The 18,323-nt window shown below is 38.3% G+C and overlaps 1 protein-coding gene across 3 annotated transcripts in view; it reads right to left on the bottom strand.

Annotated features, from left to right (window-relative positions):
* FAM149A (family with sequence similarity 149 member A) overlaps window positions 1-18,323 on the bottom strand; it is a 19,304-nt gene continuing 981 nt past the window's right edge. For all 3 annotated transcript variants that reach the window (XM_057370235.1, XM_057370237.1, XM_057370236.1), the window contains exons 2-14: window positions 16,320-16,430; window positions 15,206-15,329; window positions 13,585-13,727; window positions 11,395-11,520; window positions 11,041-11,217; window positions 9,548-9,738; window positions 8,086-8,240; window positions 7,117-7,220; window positions 6,705-6,923; window positions 6,273-6,393; window positions 5,400-5,528; window positions 4,930-5,011; window positions 1-4,117 (exon numbers count right to left, since the gene is read on the bottom strand). In XM_057370235.1, coding sequence (XP_057226218.1) covers window positions 4,044-4,117; window positions 4,930-5,011; window positions 5,400-5,528; window positions 6,273-6,393; window positions 6,705-6,923; window positions 7,117-7,220; window positions 8,086-8,240; window positions 9,548-9,738; window positions 11,041-11,217; window positions 11,395-11,520; window positions 13,585-13,727; window positions 15,206-15,329; window positions 16,320-16,430 — 1,756 coding nt within the window. In that variant the 3' untranslated portion in view covers window positions 1-4,043. The remainder of the gene's footprint in view (window positions 4,118-4,929; window positions 5,012-5,399; window positions 5,529-6,272; window positions 6,394-6,704; window positions 6,924-7,116; window positions 7,221-8,085; window positions 8,241-9,547; window positions 9,739-11,040; window positions 11,218-11,394; window positions 11,521-13,584; window positions 13,728-15,205; window positions 15,330-16,319; window positions 16,431-18,323) is intronic.

Below are 18,323 nucleotides of genomic sequence, written 5' to 3'. Positions count from 1 at the left end.
GTAAGCACAAGGGCATTGTGAGGGTGTGCAGAGATGAAGTTAGAAAGGCAAAAGTTCAGGTCAAATAGAAATTGGTCAGAGATGCCAAAAACTACAAGAAAGGATATTTCAGGTGCTGAGATCRTTTAGCCCCAGACCAAAACAAAGTACCATGCATACAGCCCACCCCAGAGGAGTATCAAAACCAAGATAAATCCATGGGTCAAGATGAGTTTAATGATTGAAATATAGTAAAATAAAATGACAATAGGAAAAGGAGAGACGAATAAAATCCAAGAAACACAAGCAATTGCGCAATACAATTGCTTACCACCGACAAAATCTCAGTCCACCCCTGAGCAGTGATGGCCCCCCCCTCAACCCTCTCAGCTCATATACTGAGCAGGATCTTCTGTGGTATTGAATATCCCTTTGACCAGAGCTGTCCTGGTAATGCTCCCTCACAGATTCTCATAGACCTTCTCACTGTCAGAGCTTGGGACTCAGAAAAGTCTTTGATGTAGGGCAAACACAACTGAGCAATAACTGTAACATTAAGGTGAAATCAGCATTATTCTCACACCAATTTAAAACATGGCACTGTGTCAGCTACTAGGATGAAAATAAATTCTATGCCAGCTGAAACCAGGACAGGTATGTAAACAAGCAGAGACAGAAGGAAAGTATTTGCCTGCTGCTAAACAGGAGATAAACTAGTCACCAAGGCTGAAAAGGCAGAGGTTCTCAACACTTTCTTCGCCTATGTCCTTTCACGCACACCAGGCCCTGAGAACAAAAAATCCTGACTGAAGCAAACACACCAAACCCACCATCAGTGAAGGAAGAATCAAAAAGAAAATTTAATAGTTCACTATCAGTATGTGAGCTATTAAAGGAGCTTGACCCCTGGAGATTGATGGGCTCTGACAGTATCTAACCAAGGTGAGCTGCAAGGCCACTCACCATAATCGAGTAGTGGAGTTTGGGGAAAATCCAAGAAGACTGAAAGAAGGCTATTGTCATTCCTGTCTACAAAAAGCACTTGAGGGAAGAGCCAGAAAATTACAGGCCCATCAGTCTTACTTTGGTCCCTGAGAAACTTATGGAACAAATTCTCCTGGGGGCTGTCACAAGTCAATTAAAGTTCATGATTAGGAAAAGCCAGCACAGATTGACCAAGGGTAAATTCAGTACCTTGATTGCCTCTTACAACAAACGGACCTGCTTGGCTGATATGGGGCAAGTGCTGCTCATTGTCTACCTGGGTATCTCCAAGGCTTTTGATGTGGTTTCCCACGGCCTCTTCCAACAGAAATGTTTGTGTGATGGTCTGGACGTGTGATCCGTGCAGTGGGTGGGGAATTGGCTGACCGGTCACACCTGCAGGGTGGTTGTAAATTGTTCCCTGTCACACTGGCACCTATCACAAGTGCAGTGCCCCGGGGAATGATACTGGGCCTGGTGCTGTTCAGCACCTTCATYAGTGGTTTCAGTTATGACATCAAGTGTACCCTGACGAATCTTGTCAGTGATACCAAACTGAGTGAGAAAGTGGACACTTTGGAAGGGAGAGACACCCTGCAGGAAGACCTGGACAGGCTGGAAAATAAGGCTAACAGAAACTTTATGAGGTTCAGTAAGGATAAGGTCACGTGCATGGAAAAATAGAATCCCAGGGAGCAGCACAGGCTGGTGATCAATCTGGCTAGAAACAAGATCCATGGAAAGGGACATGGGGGTCCTGGTGGACAAGCAGCTCAGTGTGTGTGAAGAGCTTGTTGCTGCAGCAAAGAAAGACAACAGGAGACTTGGCTGCAACACCAGGAGAGATAAAGAAGTCACTATCCCACTCTACTCAGTTCTGATCAGGCCACACCTAGAATAYTGTATTCAGTGTTGGTCCCTGCTATATAAGAAAGATGTGGATAAGGTGGAGAAGGTGCAGTAAAGGGCAACAAAGATAACCAAAGGACTGGAAAGCCTGTCATGTGAGGAAAAGCTGAGAAAACTCAGTTTGTCCAGCATGGAGAAAAGAAACTTAGGGCACACTTATCACCATGTTCCCCTATTTAAAGGATTAGAGAAGAAGAAGATTGAGACTCCCTTTTCATAAGGAGTCTTATGGAAAAGGCAAGGAGTGATGTGTGCAAGCTACACCTGGGAAGATTCTGATTGGACAAGAAGAAAACTCTTCACTATGAGAACAACAATCAGCCATTGGAATAATCTCTCCATTGGGTGGGAAGTGGTGGATTCCCCAACACTGGACACTTAAAATTCAGCTGGACAGGGTGCTAGGCCATCTTGTGTAGACTGTGCTTTTGGCAATAAAGATTGGACCAGATGATCCTTAAGGTCCCTTCCAACCTGGAATCAGTCTATGTTGATTATCAGGAGGTAACATGACCAGTGATTGTCAGGTGCCCAAAAACAGACCAAAAGGGAGAAGTGTTAAACTACTTCTGGTAGACAGCAAACATCCTTCTTCCCTCTCCCTTGCCACCTGAGAGCGATCCATTGCTCCTTTAGTAATTAGCAAATCTTTCCTTTTAAGCTGAAGAAGCAGATGCTAATTGTTCTGCTCTTTGAATTTTGGAAAGTGAATATTGGAAGCGATGTCATTTTTGGTATATTTTCTGAAGAAGCTGCATCAAATTGACAGGCAACTGTATGAAATTGATCTGCAACTCCAAAGTTAAAGCATGCTGCTTTCTCAGATACTGTACCATATCATCACCACTGTTCAGCTTTAGTCGAAGAAGAAACATATTTAGCCAGTATTCAAAAGAATACAGTGCTTGATGACCATTTACAAAAAACAGAAATCTGATTAACAATACAGATATAAAATATACAAATGCTTTGCTTTAGATTATCGATCCTTGAACATGCATAAAACTTGAGGAGAGCTTGTATCAGCTCCCAAGTAGAAGAAACTGTTACCCGTCTTCACTTCACAATTTGGGCAAGGAACTTTTTCTCCTTCCTTTACCCTTCAACAGCTCTTCAACCACATCTACTTCACCTGTTGGCTCTCTGATGGAAGGTGGAATCCCTGACTGTGAATGCACACAGTACTAACAGCCAGGGACATCATCAGTGCAGTGATCTCTGGACAGAACACAATCCCAATTTCCTCTTTGATTTTCCCACTTGGGTCTACACAAAGAGGTATGAAATAATGCTTTCATCATTTAAGTACATATTTCCTTATTAAAATGTGAAGTTTCGTGTATTTCAAAATATGATTAACTGGTACAAGAAACCTCAAAAAAGTGGGAATGCTCTTACGGATTCTTAGCATTAAGAATGCTCTTACGGTTAATCTTACAGATTAACCAGTATTACGGCACACTGGTTCACCTGCTCAGCATCTATAAACATGTTTGGCTTGGCAGGGAAAACATTACTTACTGTAAATGAAATTTATCTCAGCAGTTCCCATAGTTACTGATCATTAGAACAGTGTAAGTAAAAGCAATTAATAAGGTTTCTAAAGCATTAAAAGGAAGAAGAAAAAGTAGGTAAAGACAACATTTGTAAGAGATCAACTGCAACAAGCAGACAGACTGAAAAATGAAAAAAAAAATGTTAAAACAGCAGTTAAAGAGGAAATACTGCAAACACTCCTGTTAGAAGTATAAATTTTATATGACTGATATTTAGATAGACTAGAACATCTTTGACACTGAGGAAACAAAAAAAGTGGGACCACAACTTTAAGTTCTAAACCTATCTTATTTGTATCTATAGGTAGAATAACAATTCCCTAGGAAAGGCAAAAAAAGGAGGAATGCCTGAGAAAAAAGTGCAGCCGCAGTCTCTTGACACTGAAAACAAGAGCATGGACACCTCAACCATTTATTTCATTTTACTCTAATAGTTGATCTAACCTCTGATCAATTAATTTTAAAAGAAGGTAATGTAGGTATCCTGAGGATTGCAAGGCTCAGCAGATATCAGCATAATGCACACCTTCTTTGTTACACAAAATACTAGGTGGCAAATTTAGTGGTTCAGTCTTTCATTCAGTGCAGATAGTTTCTGTTTCTTTCTAAGACAGGTTAAGAAGCAATCTGAAATCTCTTCCTTGAGGCTGGAGGATTTTTCTGAAGGGATCTGGAGTAATTCTGTGAACCTGGAAAATATAAAACATTATTAATTGTTGCAGTTTCTGCAAGACAACCCAAGATTATGTATGAGTTACTTCCATGTGCTCAATGTTTGCTAACCTGCCCTTATTTTTACATCACCTGTTATGTAACTATGACAATTATATAACTATTTAAAATTCAAGGAACTTCCAAACAAGTAAAGGTTACATACAAGGACTCAAATACATCAAGAACTAGCTAATCAGCTTAACTGTAAAAATGGAACAAAGCTATATAGAGCTGTTCCCCTTTTGGTGTTATAAATTCAAGACAGAGCTGCAAATCAATATTGATTTTTTTTTTTTTTTATGAGAGCTTTATATTTTTGTTAAAAATGCACATTTTCAAATCTACTTCTTCACGCAAAAAGTTTATTAATTTTGGTGCTAAAATAAAATTTGTCATGAGCAGTTCACAAGCATGCAACGGTGTTACCATTCTATAAGCTGCAAAAATATCTAGCCTGTATACCACATACTCTTGCTATAGTTATAAATATGTGAAAATACTAAAAACATGAAAAGGAGACAAGAGGAGATGAGATGAGATGAGATGGAATCCTTTCCTTCTCGTGTCATAACAACGAAAAGAAGCTTTACAGGATTCCTACCCATAAGAGTTATAACTACCTCAGAACAAGAGTAACTTCAAAATCAAACTCAAAAGATCCTGCCAAGAAAACGCATTATCCTTTAATGCTGAGATAATTCTCCTTGAACACTTCATTTCTGACTGTGTGATGGATTAATAGGTTTTGTTGGCCTTTTACCTTCCAAGTGATTCTTACTTTGCCTACCTGTTATCAAAAATCCTTGGCCTGTCCTTCTGTGGTTAGCAAAATCCATGGGAGTCAGTGACTTTTTCTGAGGTGTGTCTCTCTGTAAAAAGGAAAGATACATGCTTAGCCAGTGTGATACACTTATCTATTGAAATGGTTTGATTATCATTTTTATGGTCAAGTCCAGCAGACGGAGTCCTACCAAAGTGCAAAGCTCCAACCAGCACTAAAACTGCACACTTCTAGCACAGAGACACCCTTAAATGAGCAGTTCAATGCATTAGACCTGAAAGAAAATTATTCCTCGCACAGTAGTCCTACACCCTCCCCAAGATTTTTAACATCCTCCTCTCTACAGGTAGCAGGAATCCTCATACATAAGAAATCAGGAGAGATCCAGAAGTGAGACCCTGTATTGACCAACAGGGGGATGAATGAAAACCCCTTCCCTTTTCCATGTCCCCGCTTCCACGGAGTCTGTAACATACCCTGAAAGTATGAGTTGTGCTGGGCCTTGAAAACTGATCAACAGCAACAGTTCTTTCTCTGAGTGGGCGTTGCTCTGTCCTGCCAGCCACTGCACTTGACACTCTGCTATGAGCATACCGTTCTTGAAGCTAAGGGAATTAAAAAAAGCATTATGAGAATGCTTTTTTAAGCATTCTTTAACTTACTCAATTGTTGCTTAAAAAATACGAGAATGCTTTTTTAAGCATTCTTGCATTTTTTAAGCAACAATTGAGTAAGTTAAAGTATTTTTCTACTGTTGACACACAAAAGTTCACAAGGAGAAAAGAAGACTAAGTTTTCAATAACCAAAATCACCAATTTAAGGGTTTGCCTGTTTTTCAAGCCGATGTGCAACTGTTTCTATGTTGGCGCGTTGACATATAAACATGCCAATTTGCTTTCATTCTGGTGATTTATTACTTCTCCAACCTTCAAAAAAGGTCAATATAAGATCTGGTTTTTCAATTATCCTTCTCTATTTGTCAGAGTAATTTTCTAATTCTTATAACCCAACATGAGTGAATAAAACACCGAAAAGAGCTATTTAAATACAGCAGCACAGAAGTGCAAGATTACTATCTTCTTGTTGGGTTTTGTAATTTTTTATGTTTTAAACCAGGCTTTTCTGTTGTCAGTCTTTCCACTATGATCTGTCTGTGACCTGAGGTTTTAAATGCCTTCTCCTGCATTCTAATTGTACCACAATGTAACACATGTTAGCATGTTAAAACTATGTATTAAATATAAACCAACACAAGCTGTAAAATTACTCATTTCAACCACAGACATAGAGCAATTTATTTCTAAACAGCTTAAAGTTCTTCACCACGAAAAAAATGAACACAACTTACAGAGCCCTGCTGCATTCGAGATACTGAAAGATGTTGCTCAACAGCCTCAGAGTTTATTGGTGGCAACTTGTTCCGGGCTGTACGTGCACGAGCAGAAGATAAACGATCCCAGCTGGCAACCCTACAGAATTTTGAGGATTCCTCTTTTAGGAGAATTCACATTACAGACTTCTTCATTAAAGTAATATGAAATTATTAAGTAGTATATTTCTTTATAAAGTTCAGCTACAGCAAGTAATAGCATCTAATACAGCAATACAAAAATAAAACAAATGCCTTTCCTCAAAAAATCATGGCTCTGCTTGCTTTCTTCTTCCCCCTGAATTCTATAATTAATAATACATCACGGGTTAGTTCCCTAGTATTTTGAAAAATCCTTTAGTGGTGAAATTTCAGAATAGTTCTGAGAAAAGAATAAAATTAAAAACTCACCATTTCGTCCCTTTACAGATTTCATCATTGTACATGTTAGGAAGTTCTAAGTGGCGCTGGTCAGAGGTGAGAGAAGGTAGTCTTGGTAGTTTCTTAGAAGGTGCCAGTGGCGCTGGAGATGATGGGAGAACACTGTTAGCAGAAATTCTCCCCAATCTAGCATGTGCTGAACTCGGAGCGCTGGAGGCAATGCTATGCTGTTTGTCTTCTTGCTCATTCCTAGAGAAAGGGAAAGAAATAAGGACTTAGGATCAAGAAAAACAAGAATTTAACAAACCTCTGCAAACCACTATTATATCAGTGACAGACACAAACAAGGTTACAGCCTTTTTACTGCCTTTTTCTAATTGCAAAAGATTTTTATGTAGTATGAACTATGTCACATTTTGAAAATGTCAGTATCAGCACCTACTGTATTTTTTCTGCTGTGGCAACATGCCTCTGCTGGAGTGGTTTTGCTTGAATTGTCATCACACGATTCAGATCACTATAGAAGTTGCTGGAGAAACGGTGAACCTATTAAAAGCAACAACTATGTGTTATCCTTTACTTTTTAGAAGGAAAATGCCAAAAAGCACATAGTAAAGAAATACTTTATTTTTTTTCTATGAAAGTTTCTTTTAAGATGGTTCAGTAGAATTCTCATGAGTAGATGGGGCAACTTCCTAGCCAAAGGAAGAGAATGAAGTTGCTTGAACACAGTAGAGAGAGAAAGGAGGAAAAAAACCAAAAAGCAGCAGTGACTGAAAAAGGAAACAAATGTGCAAAATAGGAATTAGGAGACAAAGGAAGGAGGCAGCAAGCAGGACAAAATAGGACATTTCATCAATATAAGCATGAGCTTCCACAAAGACAGGTAAGGCCTACTGCCAATGTGCTGGTGGATGTAGTGAAGAATCCCCTTTCACAAGAGGCAAAGGAAAAGGACTGAGTCAGTCTGAAACTTGCAGGGTTGTGAGTAAGGCACTTCAAGCTGCAACTTCACAGCCCAGCAGTTCAGGGAACAGCCCAGTTTGTCTCCTTAATTCTACCACCAAGAAATTAGTGGACCACAATAAAAGCAAAATTCGTTTTTAAGGACAGAATGCAATCTAACAAGACTTCGTAAATCCATCAGCAATACTTTAGTTATACATTGTACCTTTAAGAACCACCAAAGAAAAACAAGTGACAATAAACAAAAAATGAACATTTAATTAAACCTTATTTTAAATCAGATAACTTTAAGTAGACCTAATTGGTATAAAGAAAGAATAAAAAAAGAGGAAAAAAAGAAAAAAGGCCTTTTCAAGTTTCAACAAGACTGTCCCAGGTTTGAAGAAAAAAAGAACAAAAAAGAAAAAAGAACACCATTTGACAGAAAGGTTTGGTTTATTTTTACCTGTGATGGAATGGAATGAGCCCCAAAAGATACATTTTGTGCCTCAGAGCCTTTTGAAACACGAATGCTCCCAGCATCTGTTGTAGTATGAATGACTGGCAAATGTGGCAGTTTTGTTGTAACAGTTTTCAGTTTTTCTATTTGTTTGTCACACTCTGCACAACAGCAAAAAAGTAGAGGGAATAAGAAGTATTTTCTGTGTTTACCAGCCAGCATTTGTTGGGGTTCCAACAATATTACATTACACAGCAAATAAAGACATTCATGTAGTTTTAAGTTTCCACGGTATTTAAGACTCCAACATATTTTTTTTTCCATTTGTCTAAGCTTTCCCCTGACATTGACATACAAGCTGGCCTATACAGATAGCTTTGAAGGTGAGTGTCTAAGAAAATACTGCTTAGATTTTTCAAATGCTATTTAAAAATCCCCAGATTTTTTTAAGTAGTAAAAAAAAAATACCTTAAATAAAACATCTACTGATACTATTGTCTGAAAGCAGCTATATGCTGATTCTTTAGGATATATGGTACCATCTTATTTCTGTTGTAAACCCAAATTCTTTTCCTTTCTAGTTGAAATACTAGCTATTTGTCATAAGCTTATGATTTTCTAAAAGATAAAAGAGCAAACCTATCATAATACTGCTAACAATCCTCCCCAGACTATAAGACTGAGAGCTAAACAATCTACCTGAGGTGTAAAAAGAATTTATACACTTCAGTAACACCTGAAGGTTAAGTGTCCCTTACATTTGAGGAAACTTCCAACACCCACGCTCAGGTATTCTTCTTTTACTTCTGTCCTTTTAAAATACATTCAAAGAACTGAAATTTACCTCAGCTTCCAAAAACTCATGCACACTAGATAAATTTTCACCTCTAGTTTATTTTCCTAGCTGTTTCTTTTCCTTGCTACAGTCTGTCAGAATAYGAAAGCATAAAATAAAATTACATGCATCACCTTTTCTTCATCTTAAGTAAACTCATGAACTCCTGCACATCAGCAAGACTGCCTATCTCACTTTAAGAATCCGACTACCTAAGGATTCTTTTTATTAGTAAAGCTTAAACAATGAGGACTTGGAGACTTTGATTCCTAGGTCCTAGATTCAGATCACATTGTCAGCGATCCCCTGCTAACCATACCAATCTGCATCTTCAAGCCAGTGGTTAGTATTTTTACATTTTTAAACATGCTCTCTTGCAATGAAACTATTTCAGTCAGTATTTTTCTTTTTACACCTCTCATACAAAGCTCGCTGAAAATTCAACAGTTTTATTTTAAGTGCATATGTGTGCACACATTCTTGTGGCAAAGCATTACATATGTTACAGTTCAAGAGCACTGCTTATTTGAACTGAAGTTTGGAAAATGTGCTTAATTTAAGGGAATGCGGGAGGATGACTTCTCTGAATTAGATTCAACAAAAATCGTATTTTCAAATGGAAGTATCAAATACCTGGGATACTAGTTTCCCAATTTTTTTTAATCAGTTCCGCCAGTATTCCAATGACATTGCTCCAGACATGATCAAATACTTCAGAAGCCACAGCATCTTTGATACAGGCATTGGGAGAAACAGGGGGAATGCCACGCTTACACCTCTTCTCAGAAAGACGCATTTTCTGTTGCTCCCAACTCTCATCCTCACTAATAAAGGAAACAAATTCAAAAGAATTCCCATGGGGTTTGACCTTTTCCCCCCTCCTCCAATACAGAAACATACATAGGGAAGAAAAGGCAGTCAGCTGGAGATCATCAAAATATTTACAATCAAATTTACCTAAGGGACACAAACCTATCAAATACATATGATGATTTCTCTTTTTGTTTGCAGCTGAGAAATTAAAAAAAATCCCATCAAGGCATTACAACAGAAAGACCTGCAGGTCTAAGGAAAAGTTTTATACCTGGCACATATAAATCCCATATTTTTGCAGTAACGTGACAACATCTGATGTATTTGTCAAGAGAACTCTCATACAGAAAATTTCTTTCTTAGCATGCCCTGTGTACCTACATGCATCTGCAATTTTCTGCCACTAATCAAAGATGAAACAACTTCAAAGGATTTCTGCAGCCTGACAACAGGAGAGCCCATAGCCTTTTTTTCTTATTTTTTTTCTCAGGAATGTTCTTTGTTTTTTGAGATCACAAAGATCATTCCAAATTCATACTGGTTTCTACTATCTTACTTTCTCTTTTCTGTCACTTCTTCCTCAAACTGAACTGCATAATTCTTAACTGTAAGATGTGGCTGAGTGGTCCAACTCACAAAATGACCGAAATGTTCTCCTGCCAGGCTTTTAAACACGTAATGCTTTAGTCATGGAGAACAGAGTATTCCTAAACTGAAGGAAACAAGAAGCATATAAAGGAGACACAAAGGAGAGAAACATACCTTCAGATAAGTTTTCCTCCCAAATTAAGTTTGCTTACTTAGTAAGACGAAGTGAAAAGACTGCTGAGAGTACTCTTAAACCTAAATGCTTCCTAAAAAGGCAGCAACCCCAGCCCTCTCTTTCAAAATGAGGACTGAAAGGGTCTCCGTCTGGCTCCTCAGGTCTTCAGAACAACTACCTCTTTATTCTAAGTGTGCATAAGGCCTTAGCACAAAAAGCTGTGCTTTGTGCCCAACTAGTTCTACTGAAGTTTTATCCTCATAGAGGCCTTTTAGAAAACAGGATATGATCTTTCATGCACCCAGTAGCCTGGCTGCAGCAACATTCAACTCACAGGAAACCTAAGCTGCACAGTCAAGAAGACAGCATGATTTGACTTGCTGCTCACAACAACCTAATCTTCCACATGTCCAGTGAGTGTTCTGATCACTGTGCTACCAAACACAGGGACAGAAGGAACTGTATCTTACAGAACAGCTTATGAACCCTGACTCAGTTCACTGACAATTATTCATTACATTCTTCAAAAATACATGTATCTGTTATTTACAGTTCCTCCTTGTCAAAGGCAAGATATTCCTCTATTTGTCCATCCTCATCATAAATTTCTTCTTCCAGGAAAGAATATATGGCTGAGTTGGAAGCAGAAATCCCAGTGGAATTTGAATCCAGTGATTTATGTATTAGAGATGCTGTTGGGATCAGTTTAGAGCCTGAGATACAGAGCCTGAAAAAAGTATGAACAAAATTAATTTGAATTAAATTATTAAAGAAATTAACATTCAAAGAAAGGATAAAGTGCATATTAAATTATACTGACATGTTTCAGTAATACATAAATAATATTTGCACATGTTTCTAAAGGGGAAAAACCAAAAATAAAACTTTTTAAAAATTAACATACTCTTTTGTATTACCAGTACATTCATGGAGGCCAGGCACGTGCTCAGTATCTATATGGGCATCATTTCTGCTCTGAAAATGTTGAAAGCCTTCATCCTTTGGCACTAGGAGCTGCTTTCCTAGAACCCTGAATAAAAAGGCGAGAACAAGCAGTACTTAGGATGGAAACGAAAGCCATATGCAAATATCCAGAATACAAACACTGCAAACAGTAGGCAATGCAAAAGCACACCTTACATCTGCTTTGAAAAGCAACCCATAGAGAGGCAGAGCCTTGTGTATTACCTTAGCATCACATAGTATTTAAGTCACTAAAGTTAAGCTGATTTACACATCATGAGATTCTAGTTTATAAATTTTGAGAGCAAACAGTAAAACTTGTTACTATTCTAAAGGCAGCTAAAAGTAAAGGCACTTCTTTTCTTATCCAAAACCTCTGTAAGATACATTTAAAAACGGACACAGAAGAGAAATAACATGTGCTATGACTTTATTTATCCAACTCCAGTATTCATCAGTGTGAGTTAATCAAAAATGTTTACATGGAAACTTAAGGCTACAGTTGACGTTCTGAAAATGTGCAAACTCCAACATGTAAGTGTAGAGAGGCAGAGAGAAAACGTGAAAGCAACTCTAGCTAATATACACAAAATTATGCTAAAAATAATTTCTGAGCACAACATAGTTAAATAATAATCACTGAATTGTTTTTCACTAGAATTCACAGGGGATTAGTACAGTCTTATCTGTAGAGCAAGCAGGAATGTTCAGGCTCATCTGAATATGCTTTCTTGAGACTGCTTTTTGCAGAACATGAAGCTCTAAGACTCTTTTTCAATTTTTATTTTAAAAGCTAAGAACAAAAAGCTTTCTCTTTAATAGATCTGATCCTTCCCCAGTTGCTGACAGTTCTTGAGTCTATTTATTCTCACATGCTGAGCCACATATTCATATATCAACACAGCTGGTTTACCAATGTTTAAGGTTGAATCTTAATTAAATAAAATAACTGTTGTTTTTAAAATACAGGAGATTAGTTGCAAATTATGCAGAAGCTCCCAGATGTCTTCAATTCACTTTCAACCTCTTGGACTTGATTGCTATTGCCAGCATTTGATTTGAATGAAAAAATCCTACACACAGGGAATAACTTCAATTCTACTCAGTGAAAATGCCCTAAAAATATAGAGAAATTATTGATTATTTTGATCAAGTTACATAGCACAAAAATGTGTCTCCATTTTATGCATGTTCTATTAATTTTCACAGTATCTAAACCAGGCAAAGCATGGCTTGATGCTAGTAAAACCTGCCTCAGATTTATTTAGCAAGTCACTCTTGCTCCTGACAGTGTGACAAGCTTTGTTAGTTAATTTTAGTGTATGTTTACAAGTGCCATGTCTCTGCAAATTGCCTAGAAGCATTGAAAGCATACAGTTATTGACAGCAGTCTTTTTAAGGGTGTTAACAAACTACTGACTAAAAGACAGTCAGTACAAACGCAGGCCTATGTCTAGAATGGCTTTAGAGTAGCCACTTGTCACAAAGAATGTCGTGCCATCATTTATGAAGGTAGGACAGTACCATGTAGAGCAACACTCACTTGTCCCGTGTTATAAGAAGCAGTTTAGGATGCCTAGAAACTTTGCACATGTATGCAAAGCAGTTCTCATCAATCATGTATGCATCCTCAGATCTGTTCAGCTGGTAATCGCTGGTTTAATAGAACACGTTGTTTCACACGGCCTAGCAGGACATTACAGCTGTGCAGAACATGTGAGGCATGTGGTCACCTTCATATTTCATTACTTTTTAGAGAATCAATTACAGAATAAACTCTGGCTTTCTTGGAATCTCACAGTAGGTTTCCACTTACAGTAAAACCAACTATTTATTTACAAGATGTATTCTTTATTTAGAAAAATTCATCATGAAAATGATGTGTTATTATTTTCTCAGTACATCCTAATGAAATACCTTTGCCTGCAATCATTTTACTAAGTAAAATAAAGGGCATCAATTGCTAAAGCATCACTACGCAGATTTACTGAGCAACTCCAGTACAACTCAGTCCCAGAGACAGAGATTTGAATGCACAACATTGTCGATGCCCAAAACATACCAGAGTACCCCAAAAATTCAAATTAGTATGATAATGGATTAAAACTAGTACTAGCAAGAATTTCCTTACCTTAGATGAGGAAATTGTTCAACCCAATCTGCACATTCTGCCTGCAGGTTCTCTGTTTGGGAGCTCACTTTTCCTTCAAACAGCATTTCATCAATCTCCCAAAATAACTGCTGCACTCTCTGTGTGTTGGCTTTATCAAATTCCTACATATTACAGAGTTAGTAACTGTTAGCAAATATGCATCTGTATTAAAATTTCCATGATATTCAAAGAACAACTTGAATCAACTTGGCTGAGAGTGTCAGAATGCATATTCAGACTATATACTTTAGAAATAATTTATATACCTCAATGCAAAAAACAAAACAAACAAAAAGAATCCCATATAGCTGGCCTGAGCAAGTTGATTTGGCAAAAAGGAACTACATTTCTATGACATTAACACGTAACATACAGCTGCCTCGGATTAGCCCTCAATAAAACAAAACAGTTATAAGGTGTCTGGACTCCCAGCTTGTTCCCTTCACGGCACTGCATCTCTGGGACCCAGGGCACCAAAGCTCCCTGCTCTTTCAAGCAGTGCTCTTCTTCCTTTCTGAGTACAACAGCTAAGAGGGCAAAGAGGAGACACCTTAAACCTGTGCGACTGAGTCAGGTGCTTGGCAAACAGCTGTCAGTGTGAGAAACGCCCTTCCTTACCTCTTCATTGAACCGACAACTCGGTGCAACTAGAGACAGGTAACACAGAAGCAAATGAAAATGCCTGAGGAGAGCCTGATTTTATCCAGTGATGTGGAAACAAGCACCTGGCTGAGGGTCCCTCAGCTGTGCACTGTTCATAAGGACATTTGCCACATTACATACTTTGATACACTAAAAAACCTGGTAATACTCAAGGCCCAAATCACACCTGCTCACTTCCAGCTGAATGCCTCAAAGCACTTCAGATTACAGAAGAGATCACACTGAAAAGGAATGACAGAATAAGTCTCACATAGATTACTGAATAATCCAGAGTCAGGCTTTCTCCTGAAGGGCTCCCAGTGACAGATGGGGTCAGTACTCTAGAGGTTAGGACATTATGCAAAAAGAATGGCAGAACTACCTTTACCTATACTACCAGCCACGGAAGGCTTTCTAAAATGAAAGTGGCAGCAGCTGCAATGCTTTTGGATTTATTCAACACTGCTGGCCTGCACCAGGTATGCCTCAGAGGTCAGCCTTTAGAATAGCTACAACCTCTACATCATCTACAAAAAAGAACTGAGTTGATGTAAGAGCTAAACATTTACCAAGACCGGGAAATCGATATGCATGTTTATGAGTGTACTTTATAACTAAAAATACTGAGAATAATTCAGTTTAGACACTGGCTGCAGTACACAGTGTTTGAAAAGATGGATTTTATCATTCTCTTGGACTCAAAAAGCTAGGCCTACCGTTTTTGGTAAAACAGTTTTTTTCCCCCAAACTTCATCATTTATCATCTTATTCCATTTTCCTTTGCTACCATCAACTGCACCAATATCAACTTGCAATCAAAATTATTTTTTAAATACTCAATTAATACACTTAATAATTAGGCTATTGTGGATGAGGTGCTGCATGACCAGCATCAGTAAAAATTGATCTTTTCTACTGTATTTAGAGAAAGGGTACTATAAAAGTTTCTGTGACATACATCATCCCTCCAGGAGTAAACTGAACTTCTTTCAGTAGACAAACTAGTAGTACAGCTGTTTATTCCAGACCAAGAATTATTCAACTCTGTGGGTGTTGTACAATCACTAGATGAAAGCGTTTCACTGAAAAGACAACAAATGAAAATGAAGAACACAATTATTTTCAATATAACACAATTATAAACATTTTTTAAATAAAGCAACCAATCAAGTAAATAGATATCAATATGTATTCCTGTTGAGAAGAGGAGCAAGCATATATTTTTAAGTAGAGTGCTATGAATATATGCTCCTATTAGTACCACTTACTGCCTTAAAGGCAATTTCTTCTACACTATTATGCTTTTGCATGTATAAACACAACTGTATGGGTACTCTAAAATATGCGTTTGAATATATATATATGTATATTTATATATATATATATACACACACACACGTCCATATGTTTCCAGATCTAACAATTATTTTGGTTTCTCCATTTCAGCTATGATCAAATGAAACACACATTAAAGATAACCTTTACCTCTTTAAACTAGAAGCTACCACCAGAAAGTTCTGCAAAACTAAGCACAAGATCTCTACCAATGCTTCAAACAGCATTGAGTTACACGTCTCTATGCAGGGATTTTTATGTTGCTGAATCTGGCGCACTCGAAAATTTAAGCTGGCAACCCAAGCCCTCAAAGTTCTAGCTGATCCCTGCCAGCTACCACCATTGTGGGATGCAGGGAAAGCGATGGCAATTGAATGTGCAGGCCAGGCAAATCCTAACCAGTATCATCTGGCCTGAAACTTCTTGAAAGTTAACTAACTTGCAACCTTAGTGAGCATGATTTAAATTTAATCATGACGTCTGATTTCCCGTCCAGATCTAAACAGTGCCCTCTACAGTAGTCTAAAAATACTCAAACCGATATAATAAACCAGGAGTAAAGTTCAAACTCTTTGAACAGGTTAGGTCAATTTGTGTTCTGCATTGAATTGTGCAATAGCTATTATTCATGAGAATGACTAGAAGCATGATTAGTGAAAGTTAATTCCAATCTTGAAATATCTAAGTAAAAGTGAGTTAATTAAGTACTGTTTCAGAAGTAGACCATGTATACATACCATGTATAATTGTCAATGGCTTCTTGCACATTTTTTGCAAAAACTGATGGAAGAGACACTCCACTTTTTCCAGAGAGACAATGATTTGGGGAACCTTTGGACAGTCCCTTCCTACAAACACAGAAACACAACATTGCATAATTTTACCTAAAGCTAATTCATATCTCCATGGAGGAAAGGGGGGGTGGGGGAAGGAGGAGAGGAAGACAACTACTTTGTTGTATTTTTCAATTTTTAAATCCTATCCACCAGGAAAAAATATTTGCTTGAAACAAACCACCTACCTTTAAAATAGCTTTTATTTACCTTACTTACAAAGATATTCTTTAAAAAAAAACATGCTTTGAGACTTGTTTTACTCCACTGGCATTCTCCTTGGATTTTGCAGTTCAAACTTTGCATGAAACACAATCAAATGCAGCCAGCAGCTCACTATTGCAACAACAGAGCAAAGGCACCAGCCAGTAATTGCCTGTACTTTATTTACCTATGTGTTTCTGTTCAATCATTAACACAGAGTTCACTTTCTCAGATGTTTCTCCACATAAATAGAAAGTTTAGATATGGTGCAAAGGAAACAGTGGTCTTTACGATTTTAGCAAACCTTTTAATGAAGGAATGGGTTTTTCTTTGTTTCAGGGCTTGGGACTTATTGTTAGTGGGTTTTTTTTTGGTTTGTTTTTCTTTTTTAGGTGGAAACTGTTTATAATTACACAACTGCTTATAATTACATATTACGTTGTACCCATTAAGTCAGGTCATTAATGTCCTAAACCACCTCTTCAGAACATACACAGACGTGTGAAAGTGTTCCTTAGAAACACTTTTACATCAACAGATTGCTTCACCTATTTTCATGCCAAAAAATCCTCAGGTCGTAAATGTGAACAGCAGCATGATTGCATCTAGGTACATTTGTGAATGCGTAACTGTCAGGAAACAGCGCTGTTCAAGAATTTTATTTATTTCTTTAGACAAGAACTGGAGACTGGCCCTGCAACAGTTAGGTTTGTTCTGTCTTCTTTCTATCCTTTCTGATATTTACCTTGCCATTACACATATTACAAAGATACACACGTCAAAATCTAACAGCCCACTCAAATGGACCACATCACACATCCTACTCCTATGTCTTGGTTAAGAAGACACCAAAAACTACCACAACTTTGAACTTCTCATTAGGGAAGACATTAAATTTCAAATTCTTGGAAGCTGGCACAACTTCCAAGTGGAAAGCATTTCCACGTGTTTGCTCTAAATAACCAATCTCTTCCCTAGGAATCTACTTTTGGCCAGTAAACACCAGGTGGCTCTATGAATATTCATGCAGTCCAGTCCCATGACTGGAGGCTCTATGAATATTCATAAAGTCGTGTCCCATGACAGGAGTTTCATTTTGTCCTAAATACCAAGATCTATCTCGCTGGAAGTAACAGTGAACTCACAGCCCATCATCTGCTCATGTTTTACTTACTCAACCTGCCCAGGTCAGATTCCCACGAAATAACACTGGAGGAGGAAACCAGTTACTGTTAGCTTCTGCTTACTAATATCCCATCTAAACTTCTCCTGGTGCTGCCTGAGGCTGCGTCCTCTTGTCTTAATATAAAGTGGAGCAAAACAGTGTTTCTGCCACATTGTACCACTGTATGTTATTGTACTACGCCTCCTGGCTCCTTGGATCACGTGCCACTAGATGTGCCAGGAAATTATCGTAATAAAATTAAAGGAAAAACCTCTCCCAGCACATCTATAGCATCACTTCCCCTGCGCTGGCAAGCGAACACCAGGAGCTGGAGCAGCTCCCGGCTGCTCTCGGAAAGCTCCGAAGCTTCGGGCATTAAACGGGGACAATAATACCGCCGTCCGCTTACGCCGCGGCAGTGCTCCCTCGGCCCGGGAGGGATGGCAGCCGGGCCGCAGACACCTGCCCGCCGCGGGCCGCAGCCCCCGGCCCTCCGCCACACTCACCCAGAACGAGCGGCCCCCGGCCCCTCCGCCACA

This window comes from Malurus melanocephalus, unplaced genomic scaffold, assembly GCF_030028575.1.
Source record: "Malurus melanocephalus ecotype Western Australia unplaced genomic scaffold, MMel_1.1 scaffold_121, whole genome shotgun sequence".
Lineage (NCBI taxonomy): Eukaryota > Metazoa > Chordata > Aves > Passeriformes > Maluridae > Malurus > Malurus melanocephalus.
This window is presented reverse-complemented; position numbering and strand designations above follow the sequence as displayed.